General features: G+C 40.6%; 1 protein-coding gene across 2 annotated transcripts; it reads right to left on the reverse strand.

Annotated features, from left to right (window-relative positions):
• Positions 1-370: 370 nt before the first annotated feature.
• Positions 371-18,422, reverse strand: LOC112072575 (myosin-7). Of its 2 annotated transcripts, none has more exons than XM_024139966.1 (40): positions 18,339-18,422; positions 18,146-18,193; positions 16,019-16,227; positions 15,705-15,848; positions 15,454-15,610; positions 15,333-15,360; positions 15,137-15,242; positions 14,935-15,027; positions 14,759-14,822; positions 14,571-14,669; positions 14,277-14,380; positions 14,036-14,174; positions 13,816-13,934; positions 13,447-13,596; positions 12,845-13,015; positions 12,341-12,650; positions 11,911-11,981; positions 11,528-11,733; positions 9,511-9,634; positions 8,766-8,902; positions 8,420-8,675; positions 7,362-7,604; positions 7,099-7,275; positions 6,840-6,985; positions 6,626-6,716; positions 6,144-6,533; positions 5,823-5,949; positions 5,608-5,726; positions 5,322-5,518; positions 4,968-5,151; positions 4,702-4,867; positions 4,460-4,584; positions 4,054-4,362; positions 3,218-3,421; positions 2,820-3,116; positions 2,594-2,698; positions 2,397-2,492; positions 2,167-2,301; positions 874-929; positions 371-494 (listed from the first exon to the last, which is right to left on the reverse strand). In XM_024139966.1, exons 3-39 carry the CDS (start codon positions 16,217-16,219, stop codon positions 909-911), a joined length of 5,811 nt encoding a protein of 1,936 aa, XP_023995734.1. In that variant the 5' UTR covers positions 16,220-16,227; positions 18,146-18,193; positions 18,339-18,422; the 3' UTR covers positions 371-494; positions 874-908. The 2 variants fall into 2 exon arrangements, with proteins under 2 accessions (XP_023995734.1, XP_023995735.1); XM_024139967.1 differs by having other exon boundaries at positions 18,146-18,190; positions 18,339-18,372.
• Positions 18,423-20,732: the final 2,310 nt, after the last annotated feature.

The raw sequence follows: 20,732 nt of genomic DNA on the forward strand, positions 1-20,732 counted from the left end.
ATATATTCTATTAAAATCAGTGTTTACATAATTGTGTAAAAAAAAAAAAAAAAGTTGTGAATTTCCTTCTTCCAAAATGTCTGGAATTCCTATTCATAATAGCATCAACCTTATGTCTATACCAGACATGAAAACCCTTTGGCACACAGCGTAACATATTACAAGCAATACACAGAGATGCAATTTCAATTGTCTTTATTCGGCTCATGTTACATGGAGAATAGAGAGACACTAAAGCACTACAGTAGGAGATTGTCTTTATTCGGCTCATGTTACATGGAGAATAGAGAGAACATAAAGCACTACAGTTCGGAGATTTTCTTATTCGGCTCATGTTACCATGGAGAATAGAGCGCACCCACTAAAGCACTACAGTCAGGAGATTGTCTTTATTCGGCTCATGTTACATGGAGAATAGAGAGACACTAAAGCACTACAGTCAGGAGATTTCCAGAAAGGTCCATCTGAGAGCTTCACTCTTCATCATGTCCTTTCTGTGGCAGAAGGTGGATAAAAGGTTGGGAAAATCAGCTCTATATTCTGGAAACATTTGTATTATATAATTTGGGTCTTGAAATGTAAATTACACAATGGGGCAACTCCAATGAGTGTTTATGCTGCACTAAAACACTCATTCATTAAATGGTCCGAACATTACAATTGTGTTTGCTAGTAAATTAACTAAGATTTGACATCTTTTAAAGGTGCAAGGATGTCAAATCAAATAATTCAATTAACATTAAATTAATTTGGCTTTTGCTTTAATTTCAACTACTGTCCTTATTACAATAAACATCTCCAAAAATGATGTAATTGCATTGTAAGTCACCACTGAAACCAGGAAGTGTGCAAATTATAACCACGGCAACTGACCTGGGAGCTGGGTCACAACTCTTGTTCTCTTGGTYTCACTCCTCATCCTTTCCTTTCTGTCACAGAGAAGATAGATTTTTAATATATATTTAAACAAATGTACCTTTATTTAACTAGGCAAGTCAGTTTAAGAACAAATTCTTATTTACAACGACGGCCTAGGAACAGTGGGTTAACCGCCTTGTTCAGAGGCAGAACGACAGATTTTTACCTTGTCAGCTCGGGGATTCGATCTAGCAACCTTTGGGTGACTGGTCCTTGGTTATAAGAACATTGTAATCCTACTGGAAAACCTTGATATTGCCATATACAATGTGCTCTAGTTAAAATTACAATAAGCTTCAACAGGTAAGTAGTATACACTTATAAACTATGAACATCATGTTGTCCCCATACAGATAACAAACCTGGAATGGTCCTGATTTCTCCTTAGATCTACTATGTAATCAATTAAAAGTTTGTAAAACATTTTATAGTTGCAATATTGTCCAATGAACAATTAAAATAAAATGAACAGTAGATTCATTTGATTCTTCAACTGTAGGTATTACATAAAATCTTCTTTAAAAAAAAAAAAATGGTCCCGGTTTCTTTAGATCCCATGTGTTACCATGGTAGTAGCTGCATAGGAAGGTACAGTGTTTGAGTGGAATTTGTAGTGTCGGTACATATTCTTACTAAAGACAAAATTCTGTAAGTCAAAGCATGTAATGAATATCAATGTTGAGGAGTGGTTATTACATACAGTATAATTGTTAGTAATTATAATGCTATTGGCAATTACCCTATAACATAATAATCTTTAGTGATTTGCTACCGAGGAAATGACTTGAGGCTATGGTAGAGACACAAGGTTGAAATACCAAAGTTGAAATTGAAGTTGTCCTTTAAATTTGAATTTGTTTATCAAATGAATGAATGTATAAAACTGCAACAGGTATAAAGTATAATCTTTGACTGTTATTACACTGTACCTACTTATAAAACTACCATGGAAATACATTCAGTGTAAAGTGGGGACTTTTTTTTCTTGTACAGGAAATGTATCTATGAAACCATCGGGACCGTTAGCAGTTAGCTATTACATTTAGAGTTGATCCTGTCTTGTATAGTTTCAGAACACAATGGACGCCCGCAAATTAATTCATATAAATGTAGATATTCAGATGTTAATGATATTATGGCTATTGGATATTATAAAGTATTCAACGTAAAGGCTTCAGCCATACATTACATGGGGGGGGGAAGTCATTAAATTATAATGAATTGAAGATTGAAGCAGCAGATACTGACCTTGGAACCAACGTCCCGACTCTTGGCTCTCATCTTATTGACCTGAGACTCAGCAATATCAGCCCTCTCCTCTGCCTCGTCCAGTTCATGCTGAATCTTGCGGAATTTGCCCAAATTGGAATTGGCTTGTTCCTCCTGTGAAAAATATGGATGATTTTAGTCTCTAGCAAAAGGCAACAATTCATAAATGACAGATGCGTCAGTTGGATGATGGAAGGTTTTGTACTTACAGCCTCCTCTGCAGTTCTCTTGAAGGATTTGACCTTCAGCTGCAGTTTGTCCACCAGGTCCTGCAGACGGCTCAAATTCTTACGGTCTTCCTCAGTCTGCACCAGAAAACAAAGGGGGAGAGGGGGGGGGGGGATAGGGTCATATATATGAACCTTAGTTTTATTCTGAGCATGTTCATAGTGCAACTCTGATGTACCTGGTAGGTGAGTTCCTTGATGCGTCTCTCATATTTACGGACTCCTTTCACAGAATCGCCGCTCCTCCTTTGCTCCATTTCCACTTCAGTCTCTAGCTCCCTCACCTGGAAAGATGTGATGGATGTTAACACTATTTCCAATATTATGTCGTTGCAACTACATTGAAGCTAGAAATGTTTTATGTTCATTTATAGAAGAGAAAGTAGTTTAGTCTCAAATACTTACTCTGGCCTCCAGCTTCTGGATCTGCTTCTTGCCCCCCTTCATGGCGATTTGTTCAGCTTCATCCAGGCGGTGCTGCAGGTCCTTAATGGTCTGCTCCATGTTCTTCTTCATGCGCTCCAGGTGAGAACTGGTGTCCTGCTCCTTCTTCAGCTCCTCTGCCATCATGGCAGCATCAGTAATGGCCTTCTTGGCCTTCTCCTCAGCGTTTCTGCATTCCTGCACAGCCTCTTCCACTTCAGTCGAAAGCTGGGATGTGTCACCCTCTAGCTTCTTCTTCTGGCTCAGCAGGCTGGTGTTCTACACATGTGGTTGAGGAATTACTTTCATATTATCTTCAACATTTTCAAGTTGTGTATATTTAATAAGGCTATCTATTGTTGTCTATCGATGCCTTTTACCTGAGAGTGCAGTAGCTGAACTCTCTCACTAACATCCAGCAGTTCCTGCTCGGCCAGTTTGCGGCCTCTCTCCGTCTGCTCCACCAGGGACCTCAGCTCATCCAGTTCAGCCTGCATCAGGTTGTTGCGTCTCTCCACAATGGCAATGTTCTCCTTCAGGTCATCACCGCCACGTAGAGCATCATCCAGCTGCAGTTGAGAATCCTGTGGAGAGAATTTYGGTTTTGTTAGAAAGAGGTCCCAGAAATAGCCCAAGATCTGTTTAACAATTATTTTTTTGGTCTTCATCTGTATAATAAAAATGTAGTAGGTCAGATTAAATCAGGGTTGCGGTCAATTCCACTAATTCAATTCTTAATCAATTCTATCTCCCTGTAAATTTAATTCAATTAAAATTCAAGGTTAGTCTTTAAAATCAGGGATAATTCAATTCCAAATTCAATATTATCCCAAACAATTATATTTGTTTTACCTTTATTTAACTAGGCAAGTCAGTTAAGAACAAATTCTTATTTTCATTGACAGCCTAGGAACAGTGGGTTAACTGCCTTGTTCAGGGGCAGAACGACAGATTTTTACCTTGTCAGCTCAGGGATTTGATCTAGCAACCTTTTGGTTACTAGTCCAATGCTCTAACCACTAGGCTACCTGCCGCCCTCTTACACAAATATTAAATTGATTTCCAATTCCAATTCAAACAGTCCTAGTAGTCTAATTCCATAACTTGGTGGTGAAATTCGAATTTAATTACAACCTAAATTCAAGAATTGAATTGTAATTTCGAATTAAATTGTAATTGACCCCCAACCCTGGATTAGATGCTGTGGAAGTGTTACCTTCAGATGGGAATGAAGACCCTTAAGTTGCTTCTGGGCCTCTCCTGCCTGCCTGTTGGCCTGGCTGAGCTGGATCTCCATCTCATTGAGATCTCCCTCCATCTTCTTCTTCAGCCTGAGAGCTTCATTCCTGCTGCGAGTCTCTGACTCCAGGGAGCTCTGCAGGGTATCCACCACTCTCTGCTGGTTCCTCTTATTCATCTCCATCTCCTCATCCTTCTCCACCAGTTTGCGCTCAATGTCAGCTTTGACCTGGTTGTACTCCAGCTGTGCTCTCAGGATCTTGCCCTCCTCGTGCTCCAGGGAGCCCTATGGGAACACAACACACATTGTATGTAAAATCTTCTAATATTTTACTCTCAGTAAATGATGTCTATCCCTACCAGTAAATATTTCCCAGTCTCACCTCAGCTTCCTCTAGTGCAGTCTGTATCTCAGCCTTCTCCTGCTCCAGCTGTTTACGGATCTTCTCCAGCTCATGGACGCTCTTTCCTCCCTCACCAAGTTGCTCAGTCAGATCAGAAATTTCCTCTGTGTGTGGGGGGGGGGGGTGGAATTATTGCACGTCAGTATCATGTGATAACAAATCTCTTTAATAATATTTAAAGGATTGCCTGAAATGCAGGCCAATAATACTGATGCTCTGACCTTGTAGGTTCTTGTTCTCCCTCTTCATGGTCTCCAGATGATCCAGAGACTCCTCATAAGAGTTCTTGAGTTTGAAGAGCTCAGTGCTGAGGGATCTGGCCTCTTTCTGGGAGCTCTCCARCTCAGTCTGAGACTCCTCAAACTTCTGCTTCCATTCAGCCAGGACCTGGTAGAATCATACATGGATTGTAAATGGTCTTGAATAAACAGCATATGAATTATCATGTATTATAAGGAAAGTTAAGAAGACTGTCCCATAATAATACCTTGTCGAAGTTCCTCTGCTTCTTGTCCAGAGCGGCAGCAGCTGCATTGGATCTCTCCACATCCACCATGAGATCTTCAATCTCATTCTGGAGTCTGTGTTTAGTCTTCTCCAAGGAGGAGCATTTAGCGTTAACAGCCTCCACAGCTTCCTCGGCATCCTGCAGACGCTGAGCCAGCTTCTTCCTAGATTGACATAGATGGGGAAACTCATTTCAGAACAGCTGCCTTTATTTTTCTATATATATATATAACGGTTGTATATCAGGTAATTCATGTATCATTCATCATATACTGTTGTGTATCGCTCGTTCAGCCAAGGTTGAATAGCCTTGAGAGTAAGAAAACATCCTTACTTTGCCTCTTCAAGCTCCTCGGTCTTCTGGATGGCATCAGTTTCATACTTGGTTCTCCACTGAGCCACCTCAGCGTTGGCCTTGGACATGCCACGCTGCAGCTCAGCCTTGGCCTCCTGCTCCTCCTCATACTGCTCCCTGAGCAGGTCTGAGTCATGGCGAGCAGACTGCACTGCATGGGCAAGTGCGTTCTTTGCCTGGAAAATAACGGTAAAAAAATAATACGTAGTTATGCCGGAGGATGAATGTAGTCGGATAACAGATTCTACATTTTTAGTATAAATACCTTGACTTCCTCCTCCAGTTGTCTYTTGAGGTCTTCAATCTGCTGAACGTTGGACTGCTTGCCCCTGGTCAGTTGGGAGACCAGAGAGTCCTTCTCCTCCAGTTGTCTGGCAAGTTCACCTGTTTTCATCGAATTTTTGATCATTTCAATGAGTCTCTTATTGTGGATGTTCATTGTAGCTGTTTATGTGAATGTTCATGTTAAAGTTGTTATACCGTTCTCAGTTTGAAGCTTTGCTTTCTGCATGGTGAAATCATTGATGGATCGCTGTCCTTCCTCAGCTTTCGTCCTGTATTCACTCATCTGGTCCTCGAGAGTGCGGCACATTTTCTCCAAGTTTGTCCTGAAAACCTGTTTTAAAAAATATAATAATGCAGCACACCCTTCATAGATCATATTCTGAAATATCTCTGCCATGTGCGGTGCCATGTGCGGTGCCAGTGCGGCGTGCCATGTCGTGCCATGTGCAGTGCCATGTGCGATATCTATCTGATCTCAGAAAAATGCTTGTATTTCATCATGGTTAATCCACTGACCTTAGTCTTGACAATCTGCTCCATGTTGGAGACCACATCATCCAGCTCCAGCCTGAGCTCACTCTTCTCCTTCTCCAGCTTCTGCTTCACTCTCTGAAGGTTRTCAATCTGYTCTCCCAGGTCAGCTACACTGTCGGCATTTTTCTTCCTCAGAGTGGCAGCWGTAGCCTCGTGCTGCAGGGTAGCCTCTTCRAGGTCTCTGCGCACCTTCTGGAACTCAGCCTCTCTCTTCTTGTTCATYTCAATCTGGGARGCAGTGGCTCCACCAGCCTCCTCCAGCCTCTCGCTGATCTCCTCCAGCTCTCTGGCCAAGTCTGCCCTCTGTTTCTCCACTTTGGCACGGGCAGCTCTCTCAGCCTCCAGCTCTTCCTCCAGCTCCTCAATGCGGGCCTGAAATGGTCGGAATTAAACTTTTCTGGTAAGAGCAGAACATAATCAAGTGTAACAGAAAGAGTATATTTTCAACAATAATATTGAAATACCTGCAGCTCCTTCAGTTTCTTCTGGAGTTGGGCGCTCATGGCCTGCTCATCCTCAATCTTGCTGTTGAGTTGGCTCATCTCAAAGTCCTTCCTGATGAGTAAAAAAAAAGAAGTTTAACATAAACATCTATTTGAATGATTTTTGGGAGTTGTGGTCTTTTCTGCTATAAAATATTATTAGTATGTAAACAGTTAAATGTATTTGTGATCTTACTTCTTCATCCTCTCTTCCATCTGTTGCTTGTCGTTCTCCAGGTCCATTAGGCTCTCCTGGGTCAACTTCAAATCTCCCTCCAGCTTTCTCTTTGCTCTCTCCAGGTCCATYCTCACCTTCTTCTCTTGCTCCAGAGACCCTTCAAGCTGATAAAGGATATATTTAAACRATATTAGGAGTAAACCATTTGCTGTAACCTATTTTTTTAGGATATGACTAAATATGTAGTCATTTTTATCAATACTAATTCGATACTCACGTCATCAACTTGCTGTTCCAGTTTGGCTTTGGCCTTGGTCAGCGTGTTGACCTTGTCCTCCTCACTCTGCAGGTCATCCAACGTTTGTTGATGAGCCTCCTGCAGAGCCTTCTTCTCCTTGGTCAGCTTGGCAATGATTTCGTCCAGAGCTGCCATCTCCTCAGTCAGGTTTTTAACCTAAAGAAAACACGAGTGTCATTACACTTTCATCCACGCCAATTATTTGTAATTTTAACAACCCAAGAATAAAGAGAAGCTTTGACCTTGTTCTCTGTGGCATGCTTCTCCTTCTCCACTTTAGCCAGAGTGAGCTCCAGATCATCAATGTCCTTCTTGAGTTCTGAGCACTCATCCTCCAGCTTCCTCTTCTTAGCAGTCAGCTCTGAGTTCATCTCCTCCTCATCCTCCAGCCTCTCTGTCAGCTCTTTGGCTTTGGCCTCAAGCTGGATCTTATTCTTGATCAGCCCCTCACATCTCTCTTCAGCGTCACCAAGAGTGTCTTCTGACTGTCAACGTGTCAATATATTGTAAGCATATATCAAATCCTTCAAATTTCATACATTTGGTTGGTTGTAAAATATTCTGTATTMATTAATTGTATGACATATCGATTCATCAAATCACGCCTCATCCCTCTGTTTTTCCATGTCTCTTGCTGAATCCCAAACCAGTCCCTTCCCGTAAGCCCTCGATTTGCACGTTCACAAGTTTTTCCGCCATATTCACAAAGCTGAGGGAGTGAAAACGATCAAGGGGGTAGGGACTAATTAGAGACCCTCCGATGGCCATTTTGACCAGCACCGCTGTAGGCTCCAGGGCAAAGTGCTATCCCAACATGCATCATGTTTGGACTTGGCCCAATTTCATATGAAAWAATGGAAAGTCTTGCCTAATGATATGACACGCGCATTTTTTTGGCTTATTTTCGAGGTGTGAAACATGTAACAAAATGAAAATGTTATTGAGGTTGAGGTTAAAGATTTTGTTCATCTTGTATCTTGTTATATCTTTGAAAGAATTTATAAAATACATTTTCATTAYTGTACTATTTTTCCTTAAATTGCATTGTTGAAGTCACGAATGCGTCCTGTAGTTGGACCGGGTTTATTGATATCCACGCAGCTCTGGAAGTCACCCTTTGAGGTTTGCCAGCAAGTGTGGCAACAGATGAACCTTCAAAGGAGTTAAGGCTGGTTTGGGATTGGRCCTCAGTCATGCTAAGACCTCGAAAGGCCATTTTTACACAGGATGTGACTGCAGCAAAGGGACGAATGCAGTTAAAGGTACATCAAAGTCGTTTAGAAATGTGTCTTTTACTCACAGATAGGACTGCCATYTGCARGTCGTTCTTCTCTTGGAGAAGGGAGACCATCTTCTCTTCCAGCTCCTTTCTACGRGCGTCCGTTTTAGCAAAAAGCTCTTTAAGCTTCAGGAATTCTTCCTTCATGTTGGCCATCTCTTTCTCAGTTTCTGCTGAAACCAGCAGAGGTTTGATCTTGAAGAACATYTTCATCCAGGGCCAGTTCTTGACACCCATGAAGGCACGAATGTTCCATTGGATCACAAGCAAAGCATCCCTGTGAATTGTTATAAAATTAGCTTGTTATACAACCTTTTCCACCTCCACCATATTGTCTGCAGAAGTTTCTATCTATTGTTTTTCCAACCTGCGGTCAACAATTTTCTGGAACTCAATCCTGGCAAGTAGACCACGTGATCTGGCCTGCATGCCGGTGATGATGAGGGCGAGACGGTCGTCCCTCATCTCCTCAAGGGTACCCAGGAGACCAGCCTTAAAGAACACCTAATAAAGATATACAGAGACATATAAAGGTGGGTAGATAGATAGATAGATAGATAGATAGATAGATAGATAGATAGATAGATAACGGTGTGTATATATGCAGTACACATCAATGATTTTACTGTGTATATGGTTAAGGACGAATCACAGAATTCCATTCAGATCAGCTGGAGGGGTCAGCCAATTAATTATATTCCTGAATGGGTCACCAAAGGTCAGAGTAATAACAGCAGGGGGCAGTAAATCACCAACCATGTTGTTTTTATACCTCTAGAATCTAGAGTCTAGATGATGCACTCTGGCTCAGTAGGTGCTTGTATGAACCTTTTCAGTTTATTTACAAACTTCCAATAATACACTCATGGAAATGTAAGAAAACGTAATTGACTTCTTTAAAATRGATAGTCCTCAATGGCGCTGSCCATTCTKTCATAGAAGTGGCCATTGCATCAGTTCTCTAGTACAACTCTACGGGTATTGCTCAGTTTGGCCTGGTTTTGGTGATAGTGGTGTAATGGCAATATGTTGCTAGGACCCTTTTTGTTGGTCCTATCTTTCCCTCCTGATCCGACAGGCCATATTGCCTTCCATCTATTTGGAGMACTTACCTTAGTGTGTCCTAATCTGTACTGGGTGTGGTCAATGTCCAGAGAGCCCAGCAGTTTTTCTGCYGCCTTCACGTTGTCAATGAACTGACCCTCRGGGATAGCATTTGGGTTGAGGATGCGATATCTGAATTAAAATCACCAAACAATTATCTTCAATAGACATTACARGTCAAAAGTTTGGACACAYYWACTCATTCCAAGGTTTTTCTTTATTTTTTACTATTTTCTACATCAAAACTATGAAATAAAACATATGGAATCATGTAGTAACCAAAAAAGTGGTATATTTTTATGTATTTTATGTTTGAGATAGTAGCCACCCTTTGTCTTGATGRCAGCTTTGCATACTCTTGGCATTCTCAACCAGCTTCATGAGGTAGTCACCTGGAATGCATTTCAATTTACAGGTGTGTCTTGTTAAAAGTTAGTTTGTGGAATKTCTTTCTTTTTAAATGTATTTGAGCCAATCAGTTGTATTGTGACAAGGTAGGGGGGTATACAGAAGATAGCCCTATTTGGTAAAAGACCAAGTCCATATTATGGYAAGAACAGCTCAAATAAGCAAAAAGAAACAACAGTCCATCATTACTTTAAGACATGAAGGTCAGTCAATTCGGACAATTTCAAGAACTTTGAATGTTTCTTCAATTGCAGTTGCAAAAACCATCAAGCCCTATGATGAAACTGGCTCTCATGAGGACCGCCACAGGAAAGGAAGACCCAGAGTTACCTCTGCTGCAGAGGATAAGTTCATTAGAGTTACCAGCCTCAGATTGCAGCCCAAATAAATGCTTCACAGAGTTCACTGTTGGAAAAKAAGTCCTCATGAAGCTGATTGAGAGAATGCCAAGAGTGTGCTAAGCTGTCATCAAGGCAAAGGGTGGCTACTTTGAAAAATCTAAAATATATTGTTTAACACTTTCTTGGTTACTTCWTGATCCATTTGTGTTATTTCATAGTTTTGATGTCTTCACTACTATTCTACAATGTAGAAAATAGTTTAWAAAATAACTTGAATGAGTAGGTGTGTCCTACCTTTTGACTGGTACTGTACATTTKATTTAATTCTTTCCTAAAGAGCACATATTCAACTTAAGAAAAACATGTTTTCCCATCTCAAAAGGTTAAATAAATAAATAAAAATACTATCATAAGTACCTATCATTAAGTGCCAAATAAAGTAACAGGGTTATCGTMATAGGGTTGACGACCTAATCTTAAATCATCCATAATTCGCCTTGTGAGGGGGGAATGGAAGCTCATTGTGTGCAACAGGGAGTGGCAAATGAATGCAAAGCTTCACAAGGAAATGGACATTTCTAGCCTGTTTATCTACGGCTAACAGTGTTGACATGTTGTGCTCCACCCACTCAGTTTTCCACCACAAAACATCAGAAAATGACCAAAAAGAGTAGAACYAGCTCATCTACTTTTACACTATGATTTGACTATTGGATGTCCATGTTTTGTTTTTCTTAATTTTTAAGGAACAGTTTCAGTTYAGTTCACGTAACAGGGTTGACCTTAAAATTAGGGATATTTATTATTATTATTTAAAAAAAATTGTTATGAATCACTAATCACATTAAATAAATAATACTCTTGAGATATTACTTTGTCAAAGCAACAAAATAACTAGGGCTTTACAATGATGGTGAAAACTTGGATTCATTTTGCTATAAAGTGGGTTAAAATCTTCCCGAGAGGTCGCATAGGATGCACAGCTTCAGGAATGTTGTCCGTTAGCAAATCTGATGTATTGAATTYTCCATGTGGTCTATATTAAAGGGCACTTTAATATACTAAATACTTATTTTCCACCATAATTTGCAAATAAATTCATAAAAAATCCTACAATGTGATTTTCTGGATTTGTTTTTCTCATTTTGTCTGTCATAGTYGAAGTGTACCTATGATGAAAATTACAGGCCTCTCTCATCTTTTTAAGTGGGAGAACTTGCACAATTGGTGGCTGACTAAATACTTTTTTGCCCCACTGTATAACCTTATTTTTTACCTTTGTTTGAAGTCAGCATACAGGATCCTGTTGGGGAAGCCCTTTCTGCAGATCCTGATKCCTTCCAGCACACCGTTACAGCGTAGCTGGTGCATGACCAGAGGATTCTCCATGGCCCCGGGAGTCTTGGTCTCGTTGGGGATGAGGCAACGCACAAAGTGGGGGTGAGTAGACCTCAAGTTGGTCATGAGTTTACCCAAGTTCTCCTGTGAGTATGACAAATGTAGAAATTCTCCGTCAGTGCATGAGTCTCAGAGTACCTCACGAGTCACAACGGCATTAAATGCTAACGTGCCAATYCACAACATACKGACATCTCAAATGTAATGTAATGTAATGTAATGCGATGTGAAAAGCTAGATTGATTTAATGTCAGGATCTACCCTGTGCAGTGCAGACACAGTCTGGAAGGAAGAGCCTTTCTTCTTCTTTCCTCCAGCCGCTTTGTCCTCACCTGATGACAATTATATTATACATGTTGTTATTGTCTTCACCTGATAACAATTAGATTATACATGTTGTTATTGTCTTCACCTGATAACAATTAGATTATACATGTTGTTATTGTCTTCACCTGATAACAATTAGATTATACATGTTGTCACATACACCGGATAGGTGCAGTGAAATGTTTTGTTGTAAATTAGTTTTAAGTGCCTTGCTCCATGTCGGTTGAGGTATTCGAACATGTAACCTTTCGTTAACTGCCCCAACACTCTAACCGCAAGGCTACTTCCCGCTTCTCTGTTCTATCATGTTAAATGTCATTTACTTTATTGGTTTGTAGTCTTTGCAGATAGAAACATATAGTACCTCCTTCTGCACCAGCGTAGCTCGCAAAGAGATTGGACAAGAACTTAAGACTTGACTTCTGGAACAGTCCGACCACAGTCTCATTCAGCGGGTCCTTGTTCTTCACCAGCCAGTTACCAATGTTGTAGTCAACAGTGCCAGCATAGTGAACCAGGGAGAAATGTGCTTCCGGCCTTCCCTTAATAATCTTGGGCTTCTGGAAGCATGCGTTTTTGCCCAGATGGGTGTCATACAGCTTAGCCTTGAATGTAGAATCRCTGGCCTTGGGGAACATGCACTCCTCTTCAAGGATRGACATGATACCCATGGGCTGGTGGAAGGAAGGAAAATCCATTAGTACCAAGAGAAAAGCATAGTGAATAAATATCAGAATCATTTTGTCTATGAAGATTTTCCCCTTTCGTAATGCTCATTTTAAAAGTACTCCCAATTAAATGTTTGAAATCTCAAAGATATCTCAGGACAYTTCATATGAACGACTGTCAAAAAACTGAAGACACCAACCCTTTCGATGAGGTCAATGCAGGCAGCCAAGTCCATGCCGAAGTCAATGAACTCCCAGACGATGCCCTCTTTCTTGTACTCTTCCTGCTCCAGCACAAACATGTGGTGGTTGAAGAACTGCTGCAGCTTCTCATTAGTGAAGTTGATGCACAGCTGCTCAAAGGTGTTGAACTGAAATACAAGTTCACAGTTACTTTATTTTTGTCAGCTGTAATGTTTTAGATAAATCGTTTGATGATGTGTTCTTTTTTTTCTTATTTTTTGTTGTTGTTGTTGTATTTTACCCCCCATTTTCTCCCCAATTTTGTGATATCCAATTGCGATCTTGTGTCATCGCTGCATTTCCCCGAGGGGCTTGGGAGAGGTTAAGGTCGAGTCATGCATTCTCCAAAAGGAGTCGCTTCAGCGTAATGCGCCAAGTAAAATCCCCCCCCCCCTGGCCAAACCATCCCGTAACCCGGACGAACACTGGACCAATTGTGCGCCGCGCTATGGGACTCCCGATCGTGGACGTTTGTGACACAGCCTGGGTTCGAACCCGTGTCTGTAGTGACACCTCAATTGGTTATTTTTATGAAATGTAGCGTACATCAAACACTCACATCAAAGATCTCAAAGCCAGCRATGTCCAGCACACCAATGTAGTGCTGCCGGGCGTTCTTAGTGTCCAGAGTCAGGTTGATTCTTATCACCATCCACAGGAACATGTTCTCGTAWATYTTCTTTGACAGTGCRCCAATAGAGTAGTACACCTGCAAAATATTGAGAAGCTGAATTACTAAAACATAGGTTCAACATGAACACATGGGGACAGTTTCCCAGACACAGATTAGGCCTAGTCCTGGATTAAACATCCTGCTCAATGGGGGAATCACTCATTAAAAATATTAGCAACTCTWAACAGAAGTTTTTATACTCACAATTATTAGCTCCTGGAAATTTACAACTTTTTTATTTATTTTTAGACTCACCTGATCGACACTCTGACCTTTGGTGACCCATTCATTTCCTACTTTGACCCTTGGGTGACACAGCCCCTTGACCAGGTCCGCAGAGTTCAGGCACATCAGATATGCGACTTTGTCGACATCTGGAAAGGAAAGGTTTTAATGGTCGTAGGAGGAGGCAATTCTGACCGTCAGATTTTTCAAAGATTACTATATATTAAAGAGAGAGGTTTTATATCCTCACCCTCAGTGCCATCAGATTCTGCTTGCTCCTCYCTCTGCTTGTTCTTAAACTTCATGTTGCCGTAGTGCATTATGGCCCCGGTCAGCTTGTAAATGCCATTAATCTCTTCTTGAGAGAAGCCCAGCACATTAAAGGCATCCTAGTGCAGAATAAAGTAACATTTTTTTTCGTTGCATTGGATAGAAAGTTGGACAGATGAACGAGGAGAGATAAATGGAAATTGTCATGAAAATTGACTTACATCAGTAGCCATTAGCTCATCAGAATCATCAATGGAAGTGACTTTAATCTCTCCTTGGGAGATGAAGGCGTAGTCGTAGGGATTGCTGGTGATGAGGAGCATCTCTGAAAAGAACAGCACAGTTCAATGTGTCTATGGTACTGTTTATTACGCAGTGTTTCTCAATCTGTTTTGTGGCAGCTAATTTACTGACAACGATCAGTAWCATTCCAAGGACTGGTGCTGGTCCACAGACCTGAGGTTGAGAGACACTGATATAGTGTTCAGTACCTCGTTGAGTGTTGTATTACTCACCCAGCAGTTCTGGTTTCTTTTGGGACAGAATCTGGTAGAAGATGTGGTAGTCTCTCTCAGCCTTGAGCTGGAAAGTGACACGTGACTTTTCCAGAAGATCTGATATGCATGAAAAAGTACAGGTGTATTTTATGAATCTGTTGTCAAAGAGATTTTTTCAAACCTGATCAAATTTAACTTTTACTTACAAGTCTCAATGTCAGCAGAGGAAAGTTTCCCAGTGACTCCAAAATGAATTCGGATGAATTTACCCTGTAAAGGTTTTACCAACATATTAATGAATGGGTGTATATACACCAGATAATATGATGATAGGATTTGATAATAAAGACGTGTTCTCAAACAAGAGGGGGAAAAAACGTACGAATCGGGAGGAGTTGTCATTCCTGATGGTCTTTGCGTTACCAAACGCCTCCAGGGCAGGATTGGCCTGGATGATTTGATCCTCCARGGTCCCCTACAAACCAACATCSCATACAGTGTTACATTTTCTGTCGTGAATATCTTTGTCAACATGCTCATACAACCAGGAAGTGTGTTTCATTTAGGATGGACATTCTGTTGACCTTTTTCTCTTCTGCTGCACTTTTCTTTCCAGCGACGGCAGCGATGCTGGCAAAGTACTGAATGACTCGCTTGGTGTTCACAGTCTTTCCAGCACCGGATTCTCCACTGGGATTGAAATACAAATGTTGATGATTGAACATTTCTCCTAATTGGAAATAGCCTCAAATTGATATAACTTTTGGTTGAGGTACTTACGTGATGAGGACAGACTGGTTTTCCCTGTCTGTTGAAAGAAAATGAATTATCAGTAAATAGCACTTTTCCAAATATAGTTTGATGTTTTGAATGTACTTAGAAAACAACGGTTGCATTTTACCTGAGAGCATGTACTGGTAGGCATTGTCAGAGATGGAGAAGATGTGAGGAGGAGCTTCTGTCCTCTTCTTGCCTCTGTAAGCATTGACAACAGACTGATCGTACACTGGCAGCCACTTGTAGGGGTTGACAGTGACACAGAACAGCCCTGAGTAGGTCTGTGGAAGACGTGAGAGGTGCAGATTTAAGTTATATTCATTTGAATCCATGTTTTGATATAATGGAGATATCAGCAGGCAGGTGATGACTTACGTAGATCATCCAGGCTGCGTAGCGCTCTTTGAGGTTAAACAGCACGGCGGGCTCGTGCAGGAAGGTGAACATCGCCATGTCCTCAATTTTATCAAACTTTGGCGGGTTCTGGGGGTGGCAGTCAATCTCCTTCACGACAACAGTCTGAAAGAAGAGCAAATTACATTTCCACAGTTTGTTTCATTTCATTTTTCAAAGTACAGCGCTATTCTATTTCATATCAGTAAAGGAAATAGAACACAAATCATTACATAGACTACATATTGTTCCTGTTGTCTATCCACGTTAAAAACCTTTTTTATTAAAACATTCACCTTCCCAAACTCCGTGTTAACTGTGATTTTGTCCCCGTCTCTGGTGGTGATTGTGCCCTTGACGTACTCAACCTCAGGGTCAGGTACATAGCACTCCCTCTTTATGTCAAAGGGTCTCGTCTGGCATTCCATCCTCTCCTTGTCTGGTTTACGCAGAAAGGGAGCTGCTGCCCCGAACTCCTCCATAAGCATGTCCCCCATCCTGAAATCTGTTCAGGGAGGATCAGAGAATATCTACATCAATCCACAGTGTCATTCAAAAGATCCCATTCTGACATTAACATTAGTTAGTAAACCTGAAAATTGTCTGTTGAATCAAAATTGAAAACTGTCAATCCAGGATAGTTATAAAATAGTATTTATCCTGTGCTTTTTTGAATTGATATGCAGTTTTATGTTCCTTTCGTTTTGTTTCACAGTGAATACGTGTTTTTGTTGGGTACATGGTAAAGAARAGAGTTCATTTTTTTTTACATCACAGGGATTGGACCTTCAGTCTTCAGAATCATTAGGCAATGGTTAATACTGTATTAGCAAATTCCATTTTGAATGAGATGCTGACAGATTCTGACATGGTTTATTTAGTGTTAATGGGTTGTGGTGTACAGTTATAATGTATTGTTATTACTGTTATATGTATGAGTCCTTACAATGTTTCATAACTTAACATATATGTTGTCTTTCTATGTGGCAATTTATAATAGGTTCTAAATGACTGATAATAACTCTAGCTTCTTGTAATAGAATACTGTAGCGATTCTCGCTAATATGAGCCACGTTACGATTCTCACCAAGTAGGTCAACAATTGGTGTTAGAAGTGGGATGGGTGCCATGGGAACGCACAGACAGACGTGTGAGGGGGCTGATGTGGTCGAGGCACTGGGATGCTTCTTTCCTGTTCGGAGCGGGAAGTGTAACGATCCTCACTAATGTGAGCCATGTTACAATTCCCCCCTAAGTGAGTTAACCCTGTCAGTGCGATGTGTTTGACTTTCTCCCCAGCGACCCGGGTTCGCTTCCCTGCCCCGCTGTTCGCAACAATACTTACATATTATAAGCAGTTCGTAGTCACTTATGACAAGTCTTATAATGCTTAATGATCGTGTCATAATAATATTTGTATGGCTTCAATAAAATGTTACTCTTGGCTAGGATTCTCAATTGGTGTCCTGGCTGAAATACAAGTTTATCTCAAGATAGAGAGACTGACCTGGCCTGAATAACAAGTTTATCTCAAGATAGAGAGACTGACCTGGATAACAAGTTTATCTCAAGATAGAAGAGACCTGACCTGGATAACAAGTTTATCTCAAGATAGAGAACTGACCTGAATACAAGTTGATCTCAAGATAGAGAGACTGACCTGGATAACAAGTTGATCTCAAGATAGAGAGACTGACCTGGATAACAAGTTTATCTCAAGATAGAAGAGACTGACCTGGATAAACAAGTTGATCTCAAGCTAGAGAGACTGACCTGGATAACAAGTTTATCTCAGATAGAGAGACTGACTGAATAACAAGTTGATCTCAGATAGAGAGACTGACCTGGCCTGAATAACAAGTTTATCTCAAGATAGAGAGACTGACCTGAATAACAAGTTGATCTCAAGATAGAGAGACTGGACCTGAATAACAAGTTGATCTCAAGATAGAGAGACTGACCTGGATAACAAGTTGATCTCAAGATAGAGAGACTGACCTGGATAACAAGTTGATCTCCAGATAGAGAGACTGACCTGGATAACAAGTTGATCTCCAGATAGAGAGACTGACCTGGATAACAAGTTGATCTCAAGATAGAGAGACTGACCTGGATAACAAGTTTATCTCAAGATAGAGAGACTGCTGTCTTCAACCCTCAACACGTGCTCTTGTATAATGAATTACACATTAAATCACCTTCATTCCAGTCAGACTTTCAATGGCCCAAATTCAATTAATTGCAGATACAGTTAAGGCAAAATGTACTGCTGTAAACCACTATAAAAACTATTTCACAACAACAACTTCAACAACCAAGAAAATGCATGCCATGACTTTAAATATATATAGGTAGGCCTGAGCCTTAGTCAAGAGAGTGTATCTACACTCTACAACCTTAGTGTGGAAGTTCACGTTCCTTACCTGTTGTTGGTCAGTGGTCACCTCTTGGTTTGGTAGAAAGGATCTCTGCTGAGAACGAAATAGACAAATACAAAGACCAACATCAATCACCTGACCAGTTATTTATTTGCTGATTGGTGCCTTGTGATGCTGTGGGAATCATAGTTGTTAGGTCCTTTAATCATGAGTCTTCCTCAGCAGACTATGTGCTTACCTTTAGGATGACAGTCCGGTGCTTTGTGTCTCCCTGGTCTGTTTCTCTCCAGACCTGCAACCCTCTTTATAAAGGCTGTTGCTCAGCCCTATATGGAGATGGGCCGATGCAAAAGTTACTCTGATTATTTTAAAAGATCTGTATTTGGAAGCAGAGGTGTGTGTCTAAGGCAGGCTATTCATGAGGGCAGAGGAGGGGACAAAATCCCCCAGGGTGCGTAACCCTTTGTTTATGGCTTCACGATGACAATAGCACCCTCCTCCGAAGGTCAGTCTGACACCATGTACATCCAAGTATGGTGCATGTATGGTATGTAATGTTTGAGCAAGGACAGAATGACAATCTCATGTTCATTTGTATCATGTAATCCTGCTTTTAAATAAAGCACTCCTAATGGTCATACCATGGATCATTTATCTATTTGATTTAGAATTTTAGGACCCCTGTAGGTATAATAATAACATTTACATTTAAGTCATTTAGCAGACGCTCTTATCCAGAGCGACTTACAAATTGGTGCATTCACCTTATGATATCCAGTGGAACAACCACTTTACAATAGTGCATCTAACTCTTTTAAGGGGGGGGGGGGGGGKKRGRRGGRKKRSTTTATCCTATCCTAGGTATKCCTAGGATAGGAATGTATTTGATCAAATATTGAATTTTGCCTTTACTACTATAGCACATAGAAACGCATTGAATAGCACATTCATAAATGGCAAAAAGACAGTCAAATCATAAGTAATAAGGAATACGGGTTTGAAGTGTCTGTACTAATTCTAGGAGATATATAAAAATGCTTAGGAAATAGTTTTTTGTTCTTTGACACGTTTAACCCTTTTTTGGGATGGGCACAAAACTCTTTGTGAGAAGACGGGTTTTTGGGATGTCTTCCTGTTGCTCGGCCACCTTCCGCCGCAGGAAGGAACGATATCTCTAGCTTAAAGCTGCAGTACGTAACTTTTTGGGGGGCGACCCAGACCAAATTCACATAGAAATATCTGTTATAGAGCTGTCGTTCTCATTGAAAGCAAGTCTAAGACGTGGTAGATCTGTTCTATCTCCGCTATTTCTATGTTTCCCGTTCTTAAGTCTTGTTTTTGCATCTTTTACTTTCAGTTTTGTTCACCAGCTTGAAAACAACTGAAAAATACAATATTATTGGTCATGGAAAAGATATTTCGCAGTGGTTTCGATGGTACAATGATTCTGAACACTATAATTGCTTTTGTCACAAACTGAAATTATGTGAACTATTAGAATTTTAGCCACCGGGAAATGTATTTGATCTTAAATCAGGAACAGTATGTATAAAGTTGTATTGTGCAACATAGAATGTGGCCCCCTTCCAAAACACCAATAAYCTGTGCTGTAACACCACTGACACAATGTAACACCAATGACTTGACACAAATTATTTAAACWATTTTGTAGGAATTGTTGACTTTTTTCTCGATATATTTTCYGTAAATATAATGCTTTTGTTTAATTAATTAAATAAGTATCTAATCAAATCGTATTCACTACATATCTACACATCAGCATCGGGATAAGCCAATTTGTTACCCCCCAGTTTTTGCAGTATAATTGTATTTATTTAACCAGGCAAGTCAGTTAAGAACAAATTCTTATTTAAATTGACAGCCTACCAGGGAACAGTGGGTTAACTGCCTTGTTCAGGGAAGACCTTGTCAGCTCCGGGATTCAATCCAGCAACCTTTCGGTTATTGGCCTAACGCTCTAACCACTAGGCTACCTGCGGCCCCCAAGTGTAAATTACTTACATATATGTTTTCTTATTAAATAACAGTATTGTCATTCTTTTTACATTTTAAAGTGTTTTTTCCACATGGTGCTAAAGTCCAGGCACAGCATTACCACCACAAGTCAAGAAGGACCCTCCTAATTTGCACTGTCACTATGAGATGGTTTCATGTTGACAAGAGGACATGTCAGATTATTCAAGACAACTGCACTCCTTTGTTCACCAAGACAAGGTCACCGTCCGATCCATTGTCACAGAGTAACAGCCACTGTAAGTATAACCCTAGGCCCCATCTTGTTTACGTGTCTTTGTCCCTTCCCTTTATCCTTGAGGACAAAGATAAACCTGTGAAATTGTTCTTGGATTCCAACTGAGGCACTTCAATGTGTTTGACTGTCTGGGCCTCGCCATCTGACATTGTGATAGTCGTGGCCTGTTCGCAAAGGTCTCACATAAATACATCTAGGCCATACGTGAAAGAACACTTGTCGCCTTCCTTAACCCTTGTGTGGTGTTCATGTGCTTGTTATTCACCCGATGTTCACGGGTCTGATGGACCCACAACATTATAGGGGTTTTAAAACAATACAGCCGTAACAATTTACATAAAAATACTTAATACTTAGATG

This window comes from Salvelinus sp. IW2-2015, unplaced genomic scaffold (genome assembly GCF_002910315.2).
Source record: "Salvelinus sp. IW2-2015 unplaced genomic scaffold, ASM291031v2 Un_scaffold1965, whole genome shotgun sequence".
Taxonomy (NCBI): Eukaryota; Metazoa; Chordata; class Actinopteri; order Salmoniformes; family Salmonidae; genus Salvelinus; species Salvelinus sp. IW2-2015.